Below are 16,639 nucleotides of genomic sequence, written 5' to 3'. Positions count from 1 at the left end.
CCCCTGAGCCGCGCCCCTTCATTTTACTTGTGTGCTCGGAAGTCCCCGTGCGTCCCTCGGCTGCCGGCTCCTTCCTGGCAGTGGGAACCTTCCTGCCACCAGGTGCTGGGCACACGCCCAGGACGGTGCTCTCCGGGCCCCGGGCCTCCCTCTCTCACTCGTTCCTGGGGCCATCGTGGAATGTGTGTGGGGGACGTGTGGGGGCCAGTGTCAACTGCCAGGCATGGACTCCACTCGGGTCCTAGCTCTGCGTGGGGAGCTGCCCAGTGTCCAGCCTCGTTTTCAAAACGCCTCAGGGCCCGTGTCCTGGGTGTGTGGTGGAGCAAAGATGAGGCTCCAGGGCCGCTCCCCCCTGCCCCACCCGTGACGACACGCTCGGGCCTGAACCTAGAGCCGGCAGGGAGCCGGCGCCTTCGGGCTGGACTTCTTCCCTGGGTGGCCGCGCGTTGGGGCTGAGCCAATGGCCTCGCACCGTGGTCCCCCCCGGCCTCCGCTGTGACCCGGGAAGCAACTGTATCTCTCTTTTCCCCACAGGGTCCGCCCGGGCCCACTGGTCCGCAGGGCCCCATTGGACAGCCAGGACCCTCCGTGAGTATCTGTGCTTCAGGGACCCCTGGACATCCCGAGCCCCTCCCGCCAGCGGGGCACAGCCAACTTCTCCTCACCCACGCCCCACTCTCTCCTGCAGGGAGCCGACGGCGAGCCAGGCCCTCGCGGCCAGCAAGGCCTCTTCGGGCAGAAAGGCGATGAAGGTCCACGAGGTTTTCCTGGGCCCCCCGGGCCAGTGGGGCTGCAGGTAAATACAGGGTTTGGGGGGGCTGCTGGTCTACCTCAGACGCTCTCTGCCCCTCCCTCTCCCCTCCCCTCTCCTCCCCTGCCCCTCTTCCCTTCCCTCTCCTCCCCCTCCCCTCTGTCCCCTCTCATCCCCTTCCCTGCTCTCTCCCTCCGGTCTGGTCCCTGTTGCCTCTACTTCCTCTCCCTTCCTCTCTTTTCCCTCCCCTTCCCTCTCCTCCTCCCTCTCCTCTCCTGCCCCCTCTTCCCCTCTCTCCTCCACTTCCCTCCCCTCCTCCTTCCCTCTCCCACCCCCTCCCTGCCCTCCCCTCTCCTCCTACAAGAGAAGAGTGGGGGAATCTCAGACCAGGCTTTGGGGACCTCCCAGGACTTCCTCATTCGTTAGAAGCAAGGCCAGTTTCCATAATTGCAGACGTGTCCGTATTTGTATCTCAACTAGCGGGACGTCTCTCTGAGCTCCCTGTAGAGATGCCGGGAGTGATCGGCCGATTGTAAACATGTAAAGGAAAACGGTGCCTTCCACACGGACCACCCAGGGAGGGTGGCTGGGAGCGCTGGGGCGCGTTTCAGCTCCGAAGCTTTGCGTGCGTGTGCTCACCTGCCCACAGGCACACGTGTGGCTTCTGGGGCTCTTGGAAAATCTGAGAGTCCTCCTGTGTGTACAGCAGGTCTGTGCGCGGCTTCTCCCATCTCCTTTCTCGAGTTGCGTCCAGAGTTCTTCAATATTCTTTGGACGTGTCCCTTTTTGCTTATTTTTGAAGATGTGATGTTTAGTCCCCGCGTCACGTGCCGACATACTTGGTGACATGTTTGTTCAGACGTTTCCCTGCCGTCGGCTCCTCAGGTTTTACTGTTTGCTGGGGCCCTGCAGGGTCTCAGTCCACAGATCTCTAAGCTCTCTCGGGTGATCTGCTCGGGCTAGTTCTGAGACTTGGCGTCCTGGGGGTGTCCTGCCCGGCCGTATGCGAAACACGTGCAGAGGCCGTCGGATGCCCGTGCGGCGCCGGGGCGGGGAGATGGCAGACGCTGTGGGGGTCCTGGGGTAGCGCAGTGTCCGCTGCTGAGTTCCCGCTGTGTTCCTGCCGCAGGGTCTGCCGGGACCTCCCGGAGAGAAGGGCGAGACCGGGGACGTGGGTCAGATGGTAAGTGCGTCTGGGGCGCACCGGTCTCCCACTTCTGTTGTGGCCAGAGTTTGCGTTTCATCTGTGATCAACGGCTCTCCTTCCCCTAGGGTCCCCCAGGGCCCCCCGGCCCCCGAGGCCCCTCTGGAGCTCCAGGCGCTGACGGACCCCAAGGTCCTCCGGGCGGAATCGGCAATCCCGGTGCCGTGGGAGAGAAGGTGACTCCCGCCCCTTCCTGTGGTAGCGTCTGACGTACGAGTGCGTGCGGGAGCCCCGGGGTGTGTGTGTGTGTGTGTGTCCACTGCGGATACGAAGACACACAGGGCGTGCCTGGGCTATTCCTGTCAGACGCACTTAGGCAGTTAGCAGGTCTGTGCGGGGGAGTTGGGGGATCTGACCCCTGTGTGCCGTGGCCTTGTGCACAATCCCCAAGCCACACAGCCGGCAGCCGGCCCCGCCCCTCTCCAGGATCTCCCATGGGTCTGCCTCTCAGTCCTGGAAGTGCTGGGGGTGGGGATTTGCTGTCCCCCTTGTGGTCAGTTCCGTGCTCTCGCGGCCCCGGGGGCCTCATCCGATCTGGCTGATTTTGGGGAATGGGTCCTGGGATGCCTCCGTGAGCACGGCGGGCTTCTGTGTGTGCACACGTGTGCCCGAACAAGCGTGAGTGTGCATTACTTATTGTACGTACTCTACCTCCTTGGGGTAAAAGGAACGAGACCGACGTGTTGCCATTCATTCGCATCCCTCGTACACCGTTCCCAGAACTTTCTGACTTCAGCCTATTAAACTGGAAGAAGTCCTTCATCACTGGTCATTTTTTACGATACGAGCATCACCAGTCCTGCTAGTGGCGTCCTGCTCAGCCCACAGACTCGTTACGCGTACCTGCTTCTGGTCAGAGGCGTCTTCCTTCTGGGCTCCGGCCTCCGCCGGGCGGCTGCGCCCTCTGACACGATCTGCTTTCTGTCGGCCTCTGCCCGGCCCTTCCTGCCGGTGCTGTCCCCCAGCCCTTCTGCCGGCTTCTCGTGATTCTCCCCCAGAGCTCACTCCGAGCGCCGTCTGTGACGCTCCGGGTACCGTGGTCCCCTCCTCTGTATGACCGTCACAGCCTGCCCGGGTCACTTCTCCTGACACAGATGTGTCTGCCCTCTGATGCGGGGGCTGTCAGAGCGCAGTGACCGCGCTCTCTCCCCGGGCCCCCACCGCTTGGGCCTGACAGCTGGGAGGATTTGCTAAGTGCTCGGAGCTGGGACCCTTAATCTCCAGGCCACCGTGATCATGCCCTCTTTCCTCCTCAGGGTGAGCCTGGTGAAGCTGGAGAACCCGGCCTGCCCGGAGAAGGGGGCCCCCCAGTGAGTGGACTCGGGGGCGGGGTGGGGGCGCAGCACCATGGTCCTCTGCTCGGTGGGAAGCTCACACTTGGCCCTAGTTTTCCCACCCATGCGATGGGCCACGTTTGCCCTCACGCTTGGCTCCTGGAGGAGCTGTAACAAGCTGGAGGGGGATGGGGGTGGTGAGCACGTGTGTGTGTCTGCGTGTGCGGTCACGCACGTTCATGTTCGTAATCCTGTCCTCTGGGCCCAGCGTGGGGCCCCGTCAGGCGCTCGCCGTCCCACGCAGGGAGCATGGGAATGGGGGCCGCGCCTGAGGACAGCCCTGCGCTTCGGGAAACAGAGTCTGGCTCTGAGGACACTGACGCTGGCCTTTCCCTCCAGGGACCCAAAGGAGAAAGGGGTGAGAAGGGCGAGTCCGGCCCTTCTGGTGCTGCTGGACCCCCTGGACCCAAAGGCCCCCCTGGGGACGACGGGCCCAAGGGCAGCCCCGTGAGTAGCTCTGAGATGCCGGCGGGCTCTGGGCGTGGGTTACCCTCACGGTGCTGCAGTAAGGCCTGCTGACCGCGGCGGTCTGGGGTAACGTTTCTAAGTCTAGAGGTTTCCAGACCAGCTGCCAAGCCAGGGCTGTGCGGGTGAGGAAGAGAGCCGTGGGGTGGGGGCTGTGGGGCCCCCCGTGCGGAGCCCGGGCAGTTTGCTGTCATGCTGCATGAACAGCCGTCTGTGGGGACTCCCTCTCCCATGGCCTGCCCTGGCTTTGCCTCCAGAGGGGATTCCACGTGTGGAACATTCTAGAAGCCTGAAGGTCTGGGCTCTGCCTTGGCCTGGAGCTCTGGGGGCAGAAGTGCGGGTGGGGCGCCTGTCTTCCTTGTGCCCAGAAATTGGGACCTGAGCCTGTCCTGCCAGGGGTGTTGTGGCCGCGATGAGGTGTCGACCTCCTGCTGTCAGGACCGAGGGTGTTGCAGGGCCTGAGTGAGGAGGGGTCGGGGGAAGCAGATGCAGCGGCAGCGGCTCAGGCACTGAGGGCCTGGATGTGCCCGTTTTCATCCCTTTCAGGGCCCTGTCGGTTTTCCCGGAGATCCCGGTCCCCCTGGAGAGCCTGGCCCCGCGGTAGGTGTTCCGGGCCCCAGAGTCCCTCACCCCCCGAAGCCCTGCCCCTGCCTTGGCCAGCCCCAGCTCTTTCTCTCGGTTGTCTTCTGCGAACTCCCTTTGGGACATGGTGCTCTCCCAGGTGGCGTCCTGGTGGTGGTGTTTATGGGGCGCGGTCCTGCTTGAGCCCACCGTACCTACACCTCCCAGACGGACCTGGAGCCTCGGGGAGGGCCTGGGGATGCGGTGCACGCTGGTGTGCGACTTGGGCGCCATCAGGAGGCAGAAGGAACTTGCTTTTGTCCCCATAGGGTCAAGATGGCCCCCCTGGTGACAAAGGGGATGATGGTGAAGCTGGACAAACGGTGAGTCCCCTCGCGACCTCCGGGGACCCCGGCCCGGCTTCCTGGTGGAGGCTGGCGGGCACTTGGGGATTTGCAGCTTGCTCTGTTCATTTCTGAGAAAAACCCAAGCCTGGTTACCTTGTAGGATCAGCTCTAACCATGATGGGGGCCGCAAGCCCCCTGCGGGCTCTGTTGAGAGCTACAGACGCCGTGACCAGGGTTCGACACCAGTCACCAGGGGGTCCACAACTGCCCCAAGCCTACCCCCAAGCTTCAGGATAGCCTTATTTCTGCCTCATTGGGCCACGCCTCTCTTCCAAAGGGCTCTGCCCGGCCAGCCCCCGGGGCTGAGCTCACACTCCACCTTACCCCTTACACCCGACACTGAGTTTCTGAAAGCTTGCCTCATGCCGGCTCTCTCCCGTCCGGAACCGCCCCAATGGTCCTCCCCTTGGGGACAGACGGCCCAGTGTCCTCCCGGATTTCCCTCACCCCCGCCCTGCACCAGCCAGGCAGACGGCTGCTGGCTGGGCCTGTCCTCCCCGTGGGCCTGGCCTGGTGTGACTGGTTTCAGAGGAACAACTAGCAAAGAAAGCTTGGGGAGACCAGCTTGGAGGCCGGGACCCCCTGCCCCCTGGCCTGTGATTTGGGATGACCCTGGTCCTCCCTGTGCCTCGGGGGTCTGCTCTATAGAAGGGGATGTGTGCGGGGTGAGGGAGTTGTGGCCGGAGCTCGTCCCCCAATATCCAGAGTAACTGCTGTGCGAAGAGAAAGTTCTCTCTTAAAATGCGGCCGCTTGGGGCGCCCGGACGCTCAGTTGGTTAAGTGTCCGACTCCTGGTTTGGCTGAGGGCGCGGACTCAGGGTCGCGAGTTCAAGCCCGGCGTCGGGCTCCTTGCTCTGTGGGGGCGTCTCTCCAGGACTCTCTCGCTCTCGCTCTGCCCGTGCCCTTGCTTGTGCGCTCGTGCCCTGCCCACTCCCTCTCTCAGATAAATAAATCTAAAAAAACTAAGATCAAATGCGGCCACACCACAGATGTGAGCCGGGCTCCCCATGCTGCCGCAGCCCCAGCACGGGCCCAGAGGTCCGGGCAGAGGCCGAGTACAGCCTGACTTCATCTGGGACCTCTCGCAGCGGCTGCACGGGAAGAGAGAGGCGGCCGCAGGGCTGGCCGAGGACAGAGGACACTGGGGACTCCGTGTGTGTCAGCTTCACACCAGCCCACACCCGCCATGCCTCTGACCAACGCTGATTCCCAAATTCTGTGTTCTCTCTCTGACACCAGGGATCTCCAGGCCCTACTGGTGAACCAGGACCATCTGGGCCTCCAGGAAAAAGGGTAAGTGATCCTGCGACTGTCCTGGGTCGCCAGCATCTTGCAGGAGGCTCCCCTGCCTCCCCGCCCCCCGCGCAGCCCCGCGTGCTCTCGCTGGTCCTGGTGGGTGTGTGCCGCAGCCTGGCCACATCTACAGCCCTCGCACCTGCTAGGTGCCTCACCCCTGCTTCGGGGAGAGGTCAAACACCACCGTCATGCCCGGCGTGGGGGAAAGGCGCCCACAAGGCTGGAAAGGCCTCACCCCTGGGTCAGAACTTTCTCAAAAGTCCGAGCGGGAGACACGGTGTTTCTCTGCATGGGGAATACTGAGCCTTTGGCCAGTTTTGCAGGAAGCTGGCCCGTGTGTGTGACCGGGAACGGGGCCCCAGCCCTGCCGGCTGCCAGAGGCCCCCCCGGATAGACTTAGAGGTCTTTCCCAGAACCGGGGTCCCTGGGACTCATTCCGATGGCCTTGTCCTGGCTGGCCGGGGCCTGGCAGCCCCCTCCCCGACCTCCTGGCCCTCCTTGCCCTCCCCGCGTGCCCGTTGAGCCCAGGCCTGTTTCCCTGCAGACACTGAGCTCATCGCTCTGGCTTCCGCAAGCTGCTTCTCACATGCTGTTCCTTTACTCTGTTCCAGGGCCCCCCAGGCCCCGCAGGCCCTGAAGGCAGACAGGGAGAGAAGGGAGCCAAGGTAACGTGCTTCTCTGCCTAGCCATGAGCACAGAGTTTCCAGAAGCTTCCCCGCCTGTGTGACGGCTGAGTGGGGTGGGGAGTGCAGAGGTGTGGACCCAGGATAGCCGTATGGGCATCCGGAGGCTCTCACCCCACACGGGGAGGGCGCACAGGCCTGAGGGAAGGGAGGCAGGTGCTGGAGCGCTCGGCCCTGTGCTTGACCTGTGGCCACCCCCGCGGTCGGAACAGAAGACGGGGCATCTGCGCTGAGCCCCTCGCCCGCCGCCCAGTGCCCAGAGCCCTTGAGGGGCTGCTCCCTGTGACTCCCCTGGCCCTGCCCCCTCCTTGAGCTGTCCTGTTGGGAACAGAGGCTGTGGCGGGAGCCATCCAGCCCCGTACAGGCCTAGGAAATGGTGGCCCTGTCCCTGCGAGCGCAGGGCCACCCAGAACGGCCATGGGGGCCAGGATCGCTGGAGACTGGGAAACTCCGCTGGCTAAGGAAATCAGGGGACAGAGAATGGGACAGGACGGCTCTTGCACAGAATGTGGAGAACCTGGAGCGGCCCCAGTCTGGGGGCGGCTGGGGTCCTCGGACCAGGGGTCCTGGGCCAGGGCGGCCACAGCCTCAAGCATCTCTGTCCCTCTGTGTCCATGCACCCTGCAGGGGGAAGCCGGCTTGGAAGGCCCTCCTGGGAAGACTGGCCCCATTGGCCCCCAGGGGGCCCCCGGGAAGCCCGGGCCTGATGGCCTGCGAGGGATCCCGGGCCCTGTGGTGAGTGGATAGGGTCCGGAGAGGGGCGGCCGCTGCAGGGGTGCAGTGTGGGCACAGGGACACGGGGGACAAGGGGACAGAGCCCGTGGGGCTCATGCGACGGCCCCTTGTGTTTCAGGGTGAGCAAGGTCTCCCAGGCTCCCCAGGCCCCGACGGCCCCCCGGGCCCCATGGTGAGTGACGACCTCAAGCATGCTCCCGGGGAGCAGTGGGGAGGGCAGAGCTGGGGAGCACAGCTCTGACCCCGCTGTCTCCTCCTGCAGGGTCCCCCAGGACTCCCCGGCCTCAAAGGAGATTCTGGCCCCAAAGGGGAAAAGGTAAGACAGGACTTAGGTGCCTCCGAGGCTGTGACTCGGGGCCCCTCAGACAGGCGGGGTTTCTAACTATCAGTCACCCAACCGGTCAGTGCCTGCCACAGGCTGGGGATGGGTCCTGGGGGTCCGAGAACCACAACCAGCCTGTGCCGCGTGGGACGCTCCCTCCCTGCCCTTGGCGGGGACCCTGGAGGCCTGCACGCAGCTCCCGGTGGAGGGGCATCTGGGGTCCGAGGAGCGCGCCCGCTCTGGACACGGCGGCCCGCTCTGGACACGGCGGCCCGCTCTGGACACGGCAGCCCGCTCTGGACACGGCGGCCCGCTCTGGACACGGCGCGGGACGCTTCTCTCAGGGCGAGGGCCAGGGCTCCGCGGCAGGGCCAAGCCCACGCGCCTTCTCAGGTCGGGGGTGTCTTCTGCTCACGGGGGTTTCCTGACTCATGTAAGGCACGTCCACAGACCAGACAGTCACACCTGAAGGACAGAGGAGTCTGTCTCTGTCCACTCTGGTGCCTGTCACCGCTCAGCCTCTGAAGTAAGGAAAGCTGGAAACACCTTCTAGAACCTTCTACAGGCTCATATAAAACAAACACATGGCAGCCTCTGTAGGAAGTTTTTTTTGAAAAAAATAGCAAATTGTTTCAGCATCTATAATACTCAGCAGCTGTTTCTCGCGGAGGTCCACAGAGTGTCCGTGCCTGTAAAAAAGGTGCACACGTTGACGCTACATGACGCACAGACCCACTTGGGAAACGCCGTGTCCTCACGTTGGTCTGTAGCTGGACCCACGTCTCCCCACCTGTCAAGGTGCGACGTTTACCACAGACCGTCCATGTCATTCCTGCGGTCTCGTCCCTTGACCTGCCTTTAGGAGCGCTCCCCCACCGGGAGACGTGGGCTGGTGTCTCCCTGGTTCCCGTGGCAGGGACTTGCTGCCCCGTCCAGCCGGCCCACGGGGTTGGCGGAGACACGCAGCCCAGCGCGCGCCCCTTCCTGCCTCTGTTCATCGACAGGGTCATCCAGGCTTGATTGGACTCATCGGACCTCCAGGTGAACAGGGCGAGAAGGGTGACCGCGGGCTCCCCGGCCCCCAGGGCTCCTCTGGCCCTAAGGGAGAACAGGTGCGTGAGACGGTAACCCCTCCCCCACCCAGTGTGGCCCCTCATGGGTGGTGAGTAGCTGCTTATAACCTGGTGCCCAGTGGACCTGAGGCCAGTTAGAGCTGGAAGGATGTCCTCACGTCCATCACCTCTGGATGCGAACAGCGGAGGGGACGCAAGCGTGGACTGGCCACCTGTGGCTTCCTCCGTGGGGCCCCACTGGGCCTCAGAGGGGAGGCTGGTTCACCTCACGGCCTCACAAAGGTCTCTGACCCAGCTGGCTGCCCAGGTCGCTGGCAAGGCTTGGCCCATGTTTGCCAGACACGGGGGCAGGGCCCACACCCTGACCCTGGATGTGAAGACGTGACCCCAGACTTCCCCGAAAACCACAGCGCTGCAAACCTTAGCCAGAGGCCTCCTCCCTGCCCTGCACAGTGAGCCACTGGACATGGACTCCGTGGTCAGGGGAAGGGCGATGTGTGCCGTGGAGGCGGGCGGGGGCACATGGCTGGCCTGCCGCGTCTGTGCCCCTTCCACATGAGGGCTTCCTTCCAGACAGAAGTCCCTGCTGCTCAAGGTGTACGCGCCCTTGTCGGTGCCCCCGTCGGGCCACGCCTGACCACAAGGGGACCGACGGTCTCGTGAGGCAGGCCAGGGAGGTGGGGAGTGAAGTGGGACACACGTGGGGCCCCGTACGGCCCTGGGGGGGTGTCCTTGGGAGCCCTGCTCCGTCCGCTGGCGCTCTCCCTGTGGCATCGCCCGAGTCCTGCGCCGGTGCCCTCCAGGGCGTGGCAGCCCCGTGACCTCGGGAATTTGGAAGATGTCCGGGGTGTCGGCCCCCAGTGTAAGCACCGCCCTGTGCCCTCACCGCAAGCCGTCCCTGCAGCGTCCCTGGTGAGAGGTACCGGCTAGAGACTGTCTTGGATTCTGACAGCGATGAGCTGCCCCAGTCCCCAAGGCGGAGGGGAGGGGAAGGGCACCTGCTCTCGGCCTCCCTCTGCCCGGCTGTCGCTTCAGCCCCGCGGGGGGCCGTGTGGAGTCGGGTTCTGGGCAGAGTGAGCCTTCGGCCCCCTTACGGCCATGGTGCCGAGTGTGAAAACCAGTGCAAGGCACCGGCCGCACCCGCTGGCCTGGCCGCACGGACCGAAGGTCTGATTGGAGGCCACGAGCTCCAAGTGGGGAGAAGCGTATGGAGCGGCAGGCAGGCAGCGCAGACAGGACCCCGGGACACTCCATGTGTCCTGCGCTGGGGTCGGGGAGACCCACACTGCGAACGGGAAACAAGGCGGGACCAAGCCAGCCCCTGGGTGTGGAGCTTCTGAATTTCCAGTCAGAGTGTTCGCAGGGATGACAACACGCAGTCCCCTCCCCGCGTCCCTGAAGACGCCGGCGTCCCAGCCCGGCCCGGGCAGCCAGCCGGGGGCAGTCAGTCTCCTGGAGCGTGTTCCGGCCCCACCAGGCCCCGCGAGGAGAGACGGTTCCCCTCCACGGCAGCCGGCCCCTCGTCGGAGGTTGTCTGCTGGGGGACAGACCAGGAGCGTGGAGCGCCATGGCTTCGAGGCAGGAGAGTGTGTCTGTGACCCTCGTGTGACGTGTGACTGTGTTTTCTGCTCCTTTTTAGGGCATCACTGGACCTTCTGGCCCGATCGGTCCCCCGGGCCCTCCCGGCTTGCCGGTGTGTATCTGGGAGGGGTGGGTGGTCCCGTGTCATTCTGGGGAGAGCAGGGAAGCAGGCAAGCCTGGGCCATGGGCCTCTGTGCTGCAGGAGGATGATAGGATGGCCGGGAGCCCCGGGTTGGGCCCACCACCGAGGGGATATAGGGCCCAGGGTGGATTTGCCCATCCCCTCCATGTCAGGGCCCTGAGCGACAGAAGCAGGGAAGGGGGGTCTCTGGGCCCTGGTTTCAGGCAGGGGAGGCGGGCATTTCAGGAGACATGACATGGCGCCACAGATACCCTGGGCAGGGCGAGGAAGTTGTCCCCATGGGCGTGAGCGGGACTGCCTGGCCCAGACGAGAGGGGTCAGGGACTACCCGGTGCAGGGCATCCCCCACACTGCTGGGGCCCCTGGCAGGCCAGAGCCATCCTACAGGGCTGTGAGCCCTCACTTGCCCCTCCTGGGCTCAGCCCTGGGTCCCCGAGGTCCCAGGCGGTCCCGCAGTCCAACGCTCTCCCTGCTGTTCCTCCAACTCTGGCTGCCTGAACCCGGTTTCCCGGCTGGCGGGGGGCGTGGGAGCAGGGTGATCAGGCTCAGACAGGACTGTCCTCTCCATGTGGCCGCGCACCCGCCCTGCCCCCGCGCCAAGCTAGTGCAAGCACGGACTCCTGGGAGAGGGGATTCGGGTGCCGGCTGGGGGTAAAGAGCCGGTCAGGCCTGAGCAGGACAGTGGGCCGGGGGGACACCCGAGCATGAGCTTATGTTGTCCCCCACTCTCTACAGGGTCCTCCTGGGCCAAAAGGTGCTAAGGGATCCTCGGTGAGTGGTGTGTGCCCCAGACGGGCCCCTTCTGCCCTGGTGGGGGGTGTGTTCCCCTCGATGAGAACCACTCTGGGCCCTCTTCACCCTCGACTGGTGGCAGCACTGTCCCCACGGGCTTCTCCTCCAGCACCGACCATCCCGAGCGTGTCTCCCACCAGAGTCGCAACAGACCGCGGCCTACGGGTTCTTCCCCCCACTTTAGCAGGAAGGTGCCCCGAGTTCCCATCTCGGGGTGTCAGGCTCCTCCATCTGGGACTGGGGACGGGGTCCCTGCCATTCTTCTCCCTGGCACGTTCGACTTTGCCCCTGGTGGTCTCCGCGCCGGTCCCTGCGCCGGTCCCCGCGGACATCCTGGAGCACGGAGGGGGTTTAAGTCACAGCAGGCCTCGGTGATGACAGTTGGTCTTTTCTTTTTCCCAGGGTCCCACTGGCCCGAAGGGTGAGGCGGGCCACCCAGGTCCCCCCGGCCCACCGGTGAGTAGCCTTTGAAGACCTGAAAGTGGGGAGGGGGCTCTCCCGATGCTGCGGCTGTGGTGGGAGCGTCTGTGTGTGCTGTTCACTTTCTAGAACGTGGTGGAGGGAGTCCGGGGCCCGGAGGGAGGGAGAGACTGGGTGTGTGCGTGCCCGTGATAGTGGGCAGCCCCCAACGAGGCCCCCAGGGCATGGGTGATGAGGCCGACTGTGGGACGCCCTCCACGGGTCCCCCCTGCTTGGCCCAGCAGCCTCTCGATTCCCGTCTCTGTCCTCGGCTGGGGCTCCCACACCGGCAGGCGTCCGTGTGGTCCCACTGTGTGTGGCCCCAGGCTGGGCTGTGGGGCCAGGGGAGGGTGGGTCGCTTTGGGCCCAGCTGAGGCTCGAACCCCAGGCCACGGCCGGGAGGAGGGCAGTGGGCGTACAGGGAGGCCTGGTGGCAGGGCTGGGCGTGCAGTGCTTGGGGCCAGGAAAGAGGGGGAGAAGCACGCGGGGCTGACGGCGTCTGCAGTGGGACGTGGGGCCCTGGCGGCCCCGGCGTGGCTCCCGTCGGGACCCACCCGGTCCTGTGCACACACAGGGCCCCCCCGGCGAGGTCATCCAGCCGCTGCCGATCCAGGCCTCGAGGACCCGGCGGGACATCGACGCTAGCCAGCTGCTGGACGACGGGGCGGGCGAGAACTACGTGGACTACGCGGACGGCATGGAGGAGATCTTCGGCTCACTCAACTCCCTGAAGCTGGAGATCGAGCAGATGAAGCGGCCGCTGGGCACGCAGCAGAACCCCGCCCGCACGTGCAAGGACCTGCAGCTGTGCCACCCCGACTTCCCGGACGGTAGGGGCCCCCGGGGCCCACGGGGGAGCGGGCACGGGGCGGTTTGCGCCGTGGAAAGGTCACCGCTTCCGTGTCCCCGTCTGTGCCGCGGGCTGCCTGGGCATCTCCCCCGGAAGCCGACGGAGGCGTCGCGGGACGTGACCGGGTCCTGGGAGGCCAGGGAAGGAGGGCAAGGCTTTGTGGGGGCACAGAGCCCCATTCTGGTCCGGTCTTAGCTGCTGTCCCACGCGTGACCCTGAGCCTCATGTCATCCTTCCGTGGAAAGGGGGCCAAAGCCCTGCCTCTCAGAGGAAGCGAGAGGGCATTGCGCACTCCACGGGCACAGCAGGGTCCGCGTCAGACCCGGAACTGATGTCCGTGTCGGGGTGCGCTTGGGCCGGTGCTCTGGAAACCGGACTAGCCCCCCACCAAAGCCACTCCTGTCCTCACTGCCCTAAGCCACACGCAGCCCGCCTCTGAAGTACAGCGTCTTTGGCCAGCTTTGCCCCCCGGGACGTGTGAGCAGCTTTCCTCTGGCCGCAGGGCCATCCACGCTCCCCGTCCTCGATCAGCCCGGGGGAGCGTGAGTGTCCGACACTGACCCGCCAAGGCGGCCGGCCCACCCTCCCCTGCTCACTGCTGCAGGGGAGCCGCGGCCCCCACCATCCAGCTGGGCCCTCGGGGATGGGTCTGTTGTGGCTCTGGATGCAGCACGGAAAGCCGCGTGCGTCCGACGAGCCCAGGGGAGGCCTGTGCTGGTGGCCTGTGTGCCTGGCCAACTGCGTTCCCCTCTGGGCTGACGGGTTGCGGCTGCTTCTGCATCCCACGTGGGCAGCCACTCACGATCTCTGTCCGCCATCCAGGAGAGTACTGGGTGGACCCGAACCAGGGGTGCTCCAGGGACTCCTTCAAAGTCTACTGCAACTTCACAGCCGGAGGGGCCACGTGCGTCTTCCCCGACAAGAAGTCTGAGGGGGTGAGTGCCTGCCTCCCCGGCTGCCTTCCCCTTTCAGTGGGGCCAGGGTCAAAGCCACAGTTTCTGCCCCAGAAAGAGACCTGAGCTGTGGGATGGGGTGGGCGTGGCCTGGCGCGGTGGCCGGGGAGGGGTCGGCCGGCCCCACATGGAGATTTCAACCGTGGGGCGCTCAGCTCCTTCCTGCCACGGCCCTGCAGGTCTGCCCCCAGACCAGCTGGAATCCGTGCGGGCGCCTCGGGGGAAAGTCCACAGTCCCCCGATGTGTCCTTGAGAAGCTGGCATTTGCCTTGTTCTCGGGGTCCGCTGACGTCTGGGCACCCCTCCTGCCTCTCCCGAGGACAGCACGTGTGTCCCAAGTCTGCTCTGTGTGGGATGTTGGTCAGCGAGGTTTTGATGCAGAGTCGGGGGAACAGCGACCAACGGTCCCTTCCGTGGGCGAGTTCGTGTGTGTGTAGATGGGAGTGAATGTGGGGGGGTACATGCATGGGGCTGGCATGTGTGTGCGTGTGGACAGGTGGGGGGACATGGGTTGCTTTCCCCTTGGGCGCAGGACAGCCGAGGCAGACAAGGTCCCCAACTGCAGGATGACCGTGACACAGTGGCCTCTGCGTGGGGCCTGTGCACACCCCCATGATGCCCCGAGGCGGCCGTCTGTCCAGACAGGTCGTGGCTCGGGTGCAGGAGGAGTTGGGCCTCCTGTGGTCTGCAGGGGTGCTGTTCCCTCACCCCTACATCTTGCTGTTCCTGTGGGGAGCTCCAGCACCCCTAGACAGAAGGCCCGGCCATGGGGCAGGGGCTCCGCCGTGACAGGCACGATGTGGGGACCGCTGTGTTCTGTGCGAGCTCCCCGGCTGAAAGCCCCTGGTCACCCAGACGCCCACAGCACACAGCCTGATGCTCAGAGGGAAAACCCAGGCCTCGGGAGCCTCCCAGTTAGCAGAGCCCTGGGAGGAGATTTGGGTGGAAAAGGCATCGTTTCTCATCTTTTCTTATGACTGGCTGTCGCCAACACGTGGCCTTGCTGCTGGAGGATTAGTGGACACCCCAGGAGCCCAAGCTGGTGGTGTCGGTGGGCGGACAGCAGGCTGGGGGCTGAGTGACCCCCTCCGCTCCATGCTCTTCCTCGGGCTCAGCCCCCTGAGGGGAGGGACCCTCTGCTGGCCGCCCGCACCTGTGCCCCGGTCCCCAGAGGAGACGTGTGTTATCTGAGCACAGACGTGGGCCTGGAAGCGCACGCAGGACGCCTGGGCCTCTCTCCCTCCCTGCACGCGAGCAGCTCAGAGGGGAGCCCAGGGGGACTGAATGGGGAGTCAGGCTCCCGCCTCCCCAGTGCACGACCAGGACCCGGCGGAGCAGAGGGCCTGTGGGCCCGTCCACTGCGCTCCCTGGCTTTGTGGCAAGGGGCTCCCTGTTTCTGCTGCTGGAGGCCGCGGCAGGCCCTCCTCCTAGAGGGGGGTCATGTGTTCCCTCACGGGCCCCACAGCACGCCTGAGCCTGCTCGGCGCTAGGCCTGTCCTCGGGAACTGTGCCAGCCCCGTGCCCAGCGGCCCCCTAGTGGGAGCCCCCCCTTCTGGGCAGAGGCCATCTGTCCCAGTGACGATCCGCATCCTGCTGGGACCTCGGGAGGCCCCGCCCACCACACAGCCATGCAGGACACGCGCGTCAGATGAGACCACACGAGAGGGCGGCCGCGGGTCCTTCCCTTGGCCGGTCCCTGCACGCTGGCTCCTCCTGTCCCCAGTGCCTTTGGCACCCGGGAACGCATCCCCCGCCCACAGTTCTGAAGCCGCGGGCCCCGCACGAGAGGCCGGGTGTGCACAACGTGCGGGTCGCAGGTGGCCGGCCTCCCCCAGGCCTTAGCACGGTCCGGCCCAGGGCGAGCACCCTGACCCCACAGGAACCCCCGCGGCCGTGGGGGGCGAGGTCGGGCGGGAGAAGGCGTGTTTGCAGGTGGGGGGCGCTCCTCGTGGCGGCGGGAGAAGTAACACTGTCCTTCTGTTTCTCTCCCCACCCTGTCCGCTCTGTGTTTAGGCCAGGATCACTTCTTGGCCCAAAGAAAACCCGGGTTCCTGGTTCAGTGAATTCAAGCGCGGTAAACTGGTAAGGCCGCCTCTGGCTTCCCGCAGTCGCCCTTCACATGCGTCCGTTCCGTGTCTTACAGAGTAAAATGGCCCGCTGGCCCAAAGAGCGGCCTTCCACCTGGTATAGTCAGTACAAGCGAGGGTCCCTGGTAAGTGGTCGCCAGGTCGCTGCCCGCTTGCCACTCGGCCTGGCTCCCGGCTCTGCATGGCACTCGTGGCCGCAGTGCGCCGCCCCTGCTCTCGCCCCTCGGCCGAGCCGCTCCACGGCGCCTGACAGCCAGACTCCGCCTTGGCGCCCACGCCGCCGTCCCCCGATGACAGCTCGTCTGGCCTGGGAGCCGGGGGATGGGAGCCGGGGGACCGATTTCCAGTCCGGCCTAGGACAGGAGCTGGGTGCCCAGGGTGTGGCCAGGAGCGGGAACCAGACCCTGGGAGCCGGAGGGCTCTCTCCTGCTCGGTTCCTAGTGGCCAGGTCAGATGACACGGGTCCCGGACCACTAAACTGAGCTCTTCCCAGTCCGGGGGCCACGGAGGCCACTCCCCTGCAGCTGCCGAGTGAAGGGCCATCCTGATGGCCGCCTGGCCACGGGCTTCTGAGTGCACCCACGTGCCTCGGTTAGCCCCCGCTGTAACTCCTGGGGAGCCGCTCTCAATAATCCATCCCAGAATCAGAAAGACGCAGGCATCCCTTGAAGGAAGCGAAGGGGATGTCCTGTTGCTGGCCGGAGACAGCCGGTCTGCGCTCCTTCATGCCAGGCCCGAGGCTGACCCGCTGGCTCGGGCACGTTGCTCTGACCATCCCAGGGGTTAGATCTGGGCCCTGTGCCCTCCTTCTAGCAAATGGAAGGGCCAAAGGTCGGGGTAGACGTGACATGGGCACCTGACTCTGTTCCTTGCCTTCACGTCGTCAGATCTGGTCGTCCCCCACTCTGTGCCCTGGGAGGGGTCCTTTGTCACCTAGAAGCCGT

The 16,639-nt window shown here is 65.4% G+C and overlaps 1 protein-coding gene across 2 annotated transcripts in view; it reads left to right on the top strand.

Moving 5' to 3' along the window:
• The window catches only part of COL5A1 (collagen type V alpha 1 chain), a 140,055-nt gene that overhangs the window by 116,796 nt on the left and 6,620 nt on the right, over window positions 1–16,639 (top strand). Inside the window, exons 45-64 of one of the 2 annotated variants that reach the window (XM_032866237.1) lie at window positions 535–588; window positions 689–796; window positions 1,881–1,934; window positions 2,024–2,131; window positions 3,212–3,265; window positions 3,629–3,736; window positions 4,301–4,354; window positions 4,645–4,698; window positions 5,962–6,015; window positions 6,630–6,683; window positions 7,329–7,436; window positions 7,555–7,608; window positions 7,699–7,752; window positions 8,763–8,870; window positions 10,471–10,524; window positions 11,290–11,325; window positions 11,749–11,802; window positions 12,380–12,635; window positions 13,478–13,590; window positions 15,752–15,820. In XM_032866237.1, coding sequence (XP_032722128.1) covers window positions 535–588; window positions 689–796; window positions 1,881–1,934; window positions 2,024–2,131; window positions 3,212–3,265; window positions 3,629–3,736; window positions 4,301–4,354; window positions 4,645–4,698; window positions 5,962–6,015; window positions 6,630–6,683; window positions 7,329–7,436; window positions 7,555–7,608; window positions 7,699–7,752; window positions 8,763–8,870; window positions 10,471–10,524; window positions 11,290–11,325; window positions 11,749–11,802; window positions 12,380–12,635; window positions 13,478–13,590; window positions 15,752–15,820 — 1,608 coding nt within the window. Of the gene's footprint in view, window positions 1–534; window positions 589–688; window positions 797–1,880; window positions 1,935–2,023; window positions 2,132–3,211; window positions 3,266–3,628; window positions 3,737–4,300; window positions 4,355–4,644; window positions 4,699–5,961; window positions 6,016–6,629; window positions 6,684–7,328; window positions 7,437–7,554; window positions 7,609–7,698; window positions 7,753–8,762; window positions 8,871–10,470; window positions 10,525–11,289; window positions 11,326–11,748; window positions 11,803–12,379; window positions 12,636–13,477; window positions 13,591–15,621; window positions 15,691–15,751; window positions 15,821–16,639 lie in introns of both variants that reach the window. The other variant, XM_032866235.1, reaches the window with a different exon arrangement.

Source organism: Lontra canadensis, unplaced genomic scaffold (genome assembly GCF_010015895.1).
Source record: "Lontra canadensis isolate GAN:19392208 unplaced genomic scaffold, GSC_riverotter_1.0 scaffold30, whole genome shotgun sequence".
NCBI classification, from domain to species: Eukaryota; Metazoa; Chordata; class Mammalia; order Carnivora; family Mustelidae; genus Lontra; species Lontra canadensis.
This window is presented reverse-complemented; position numbering and strand designations above follow the sequence as displayed.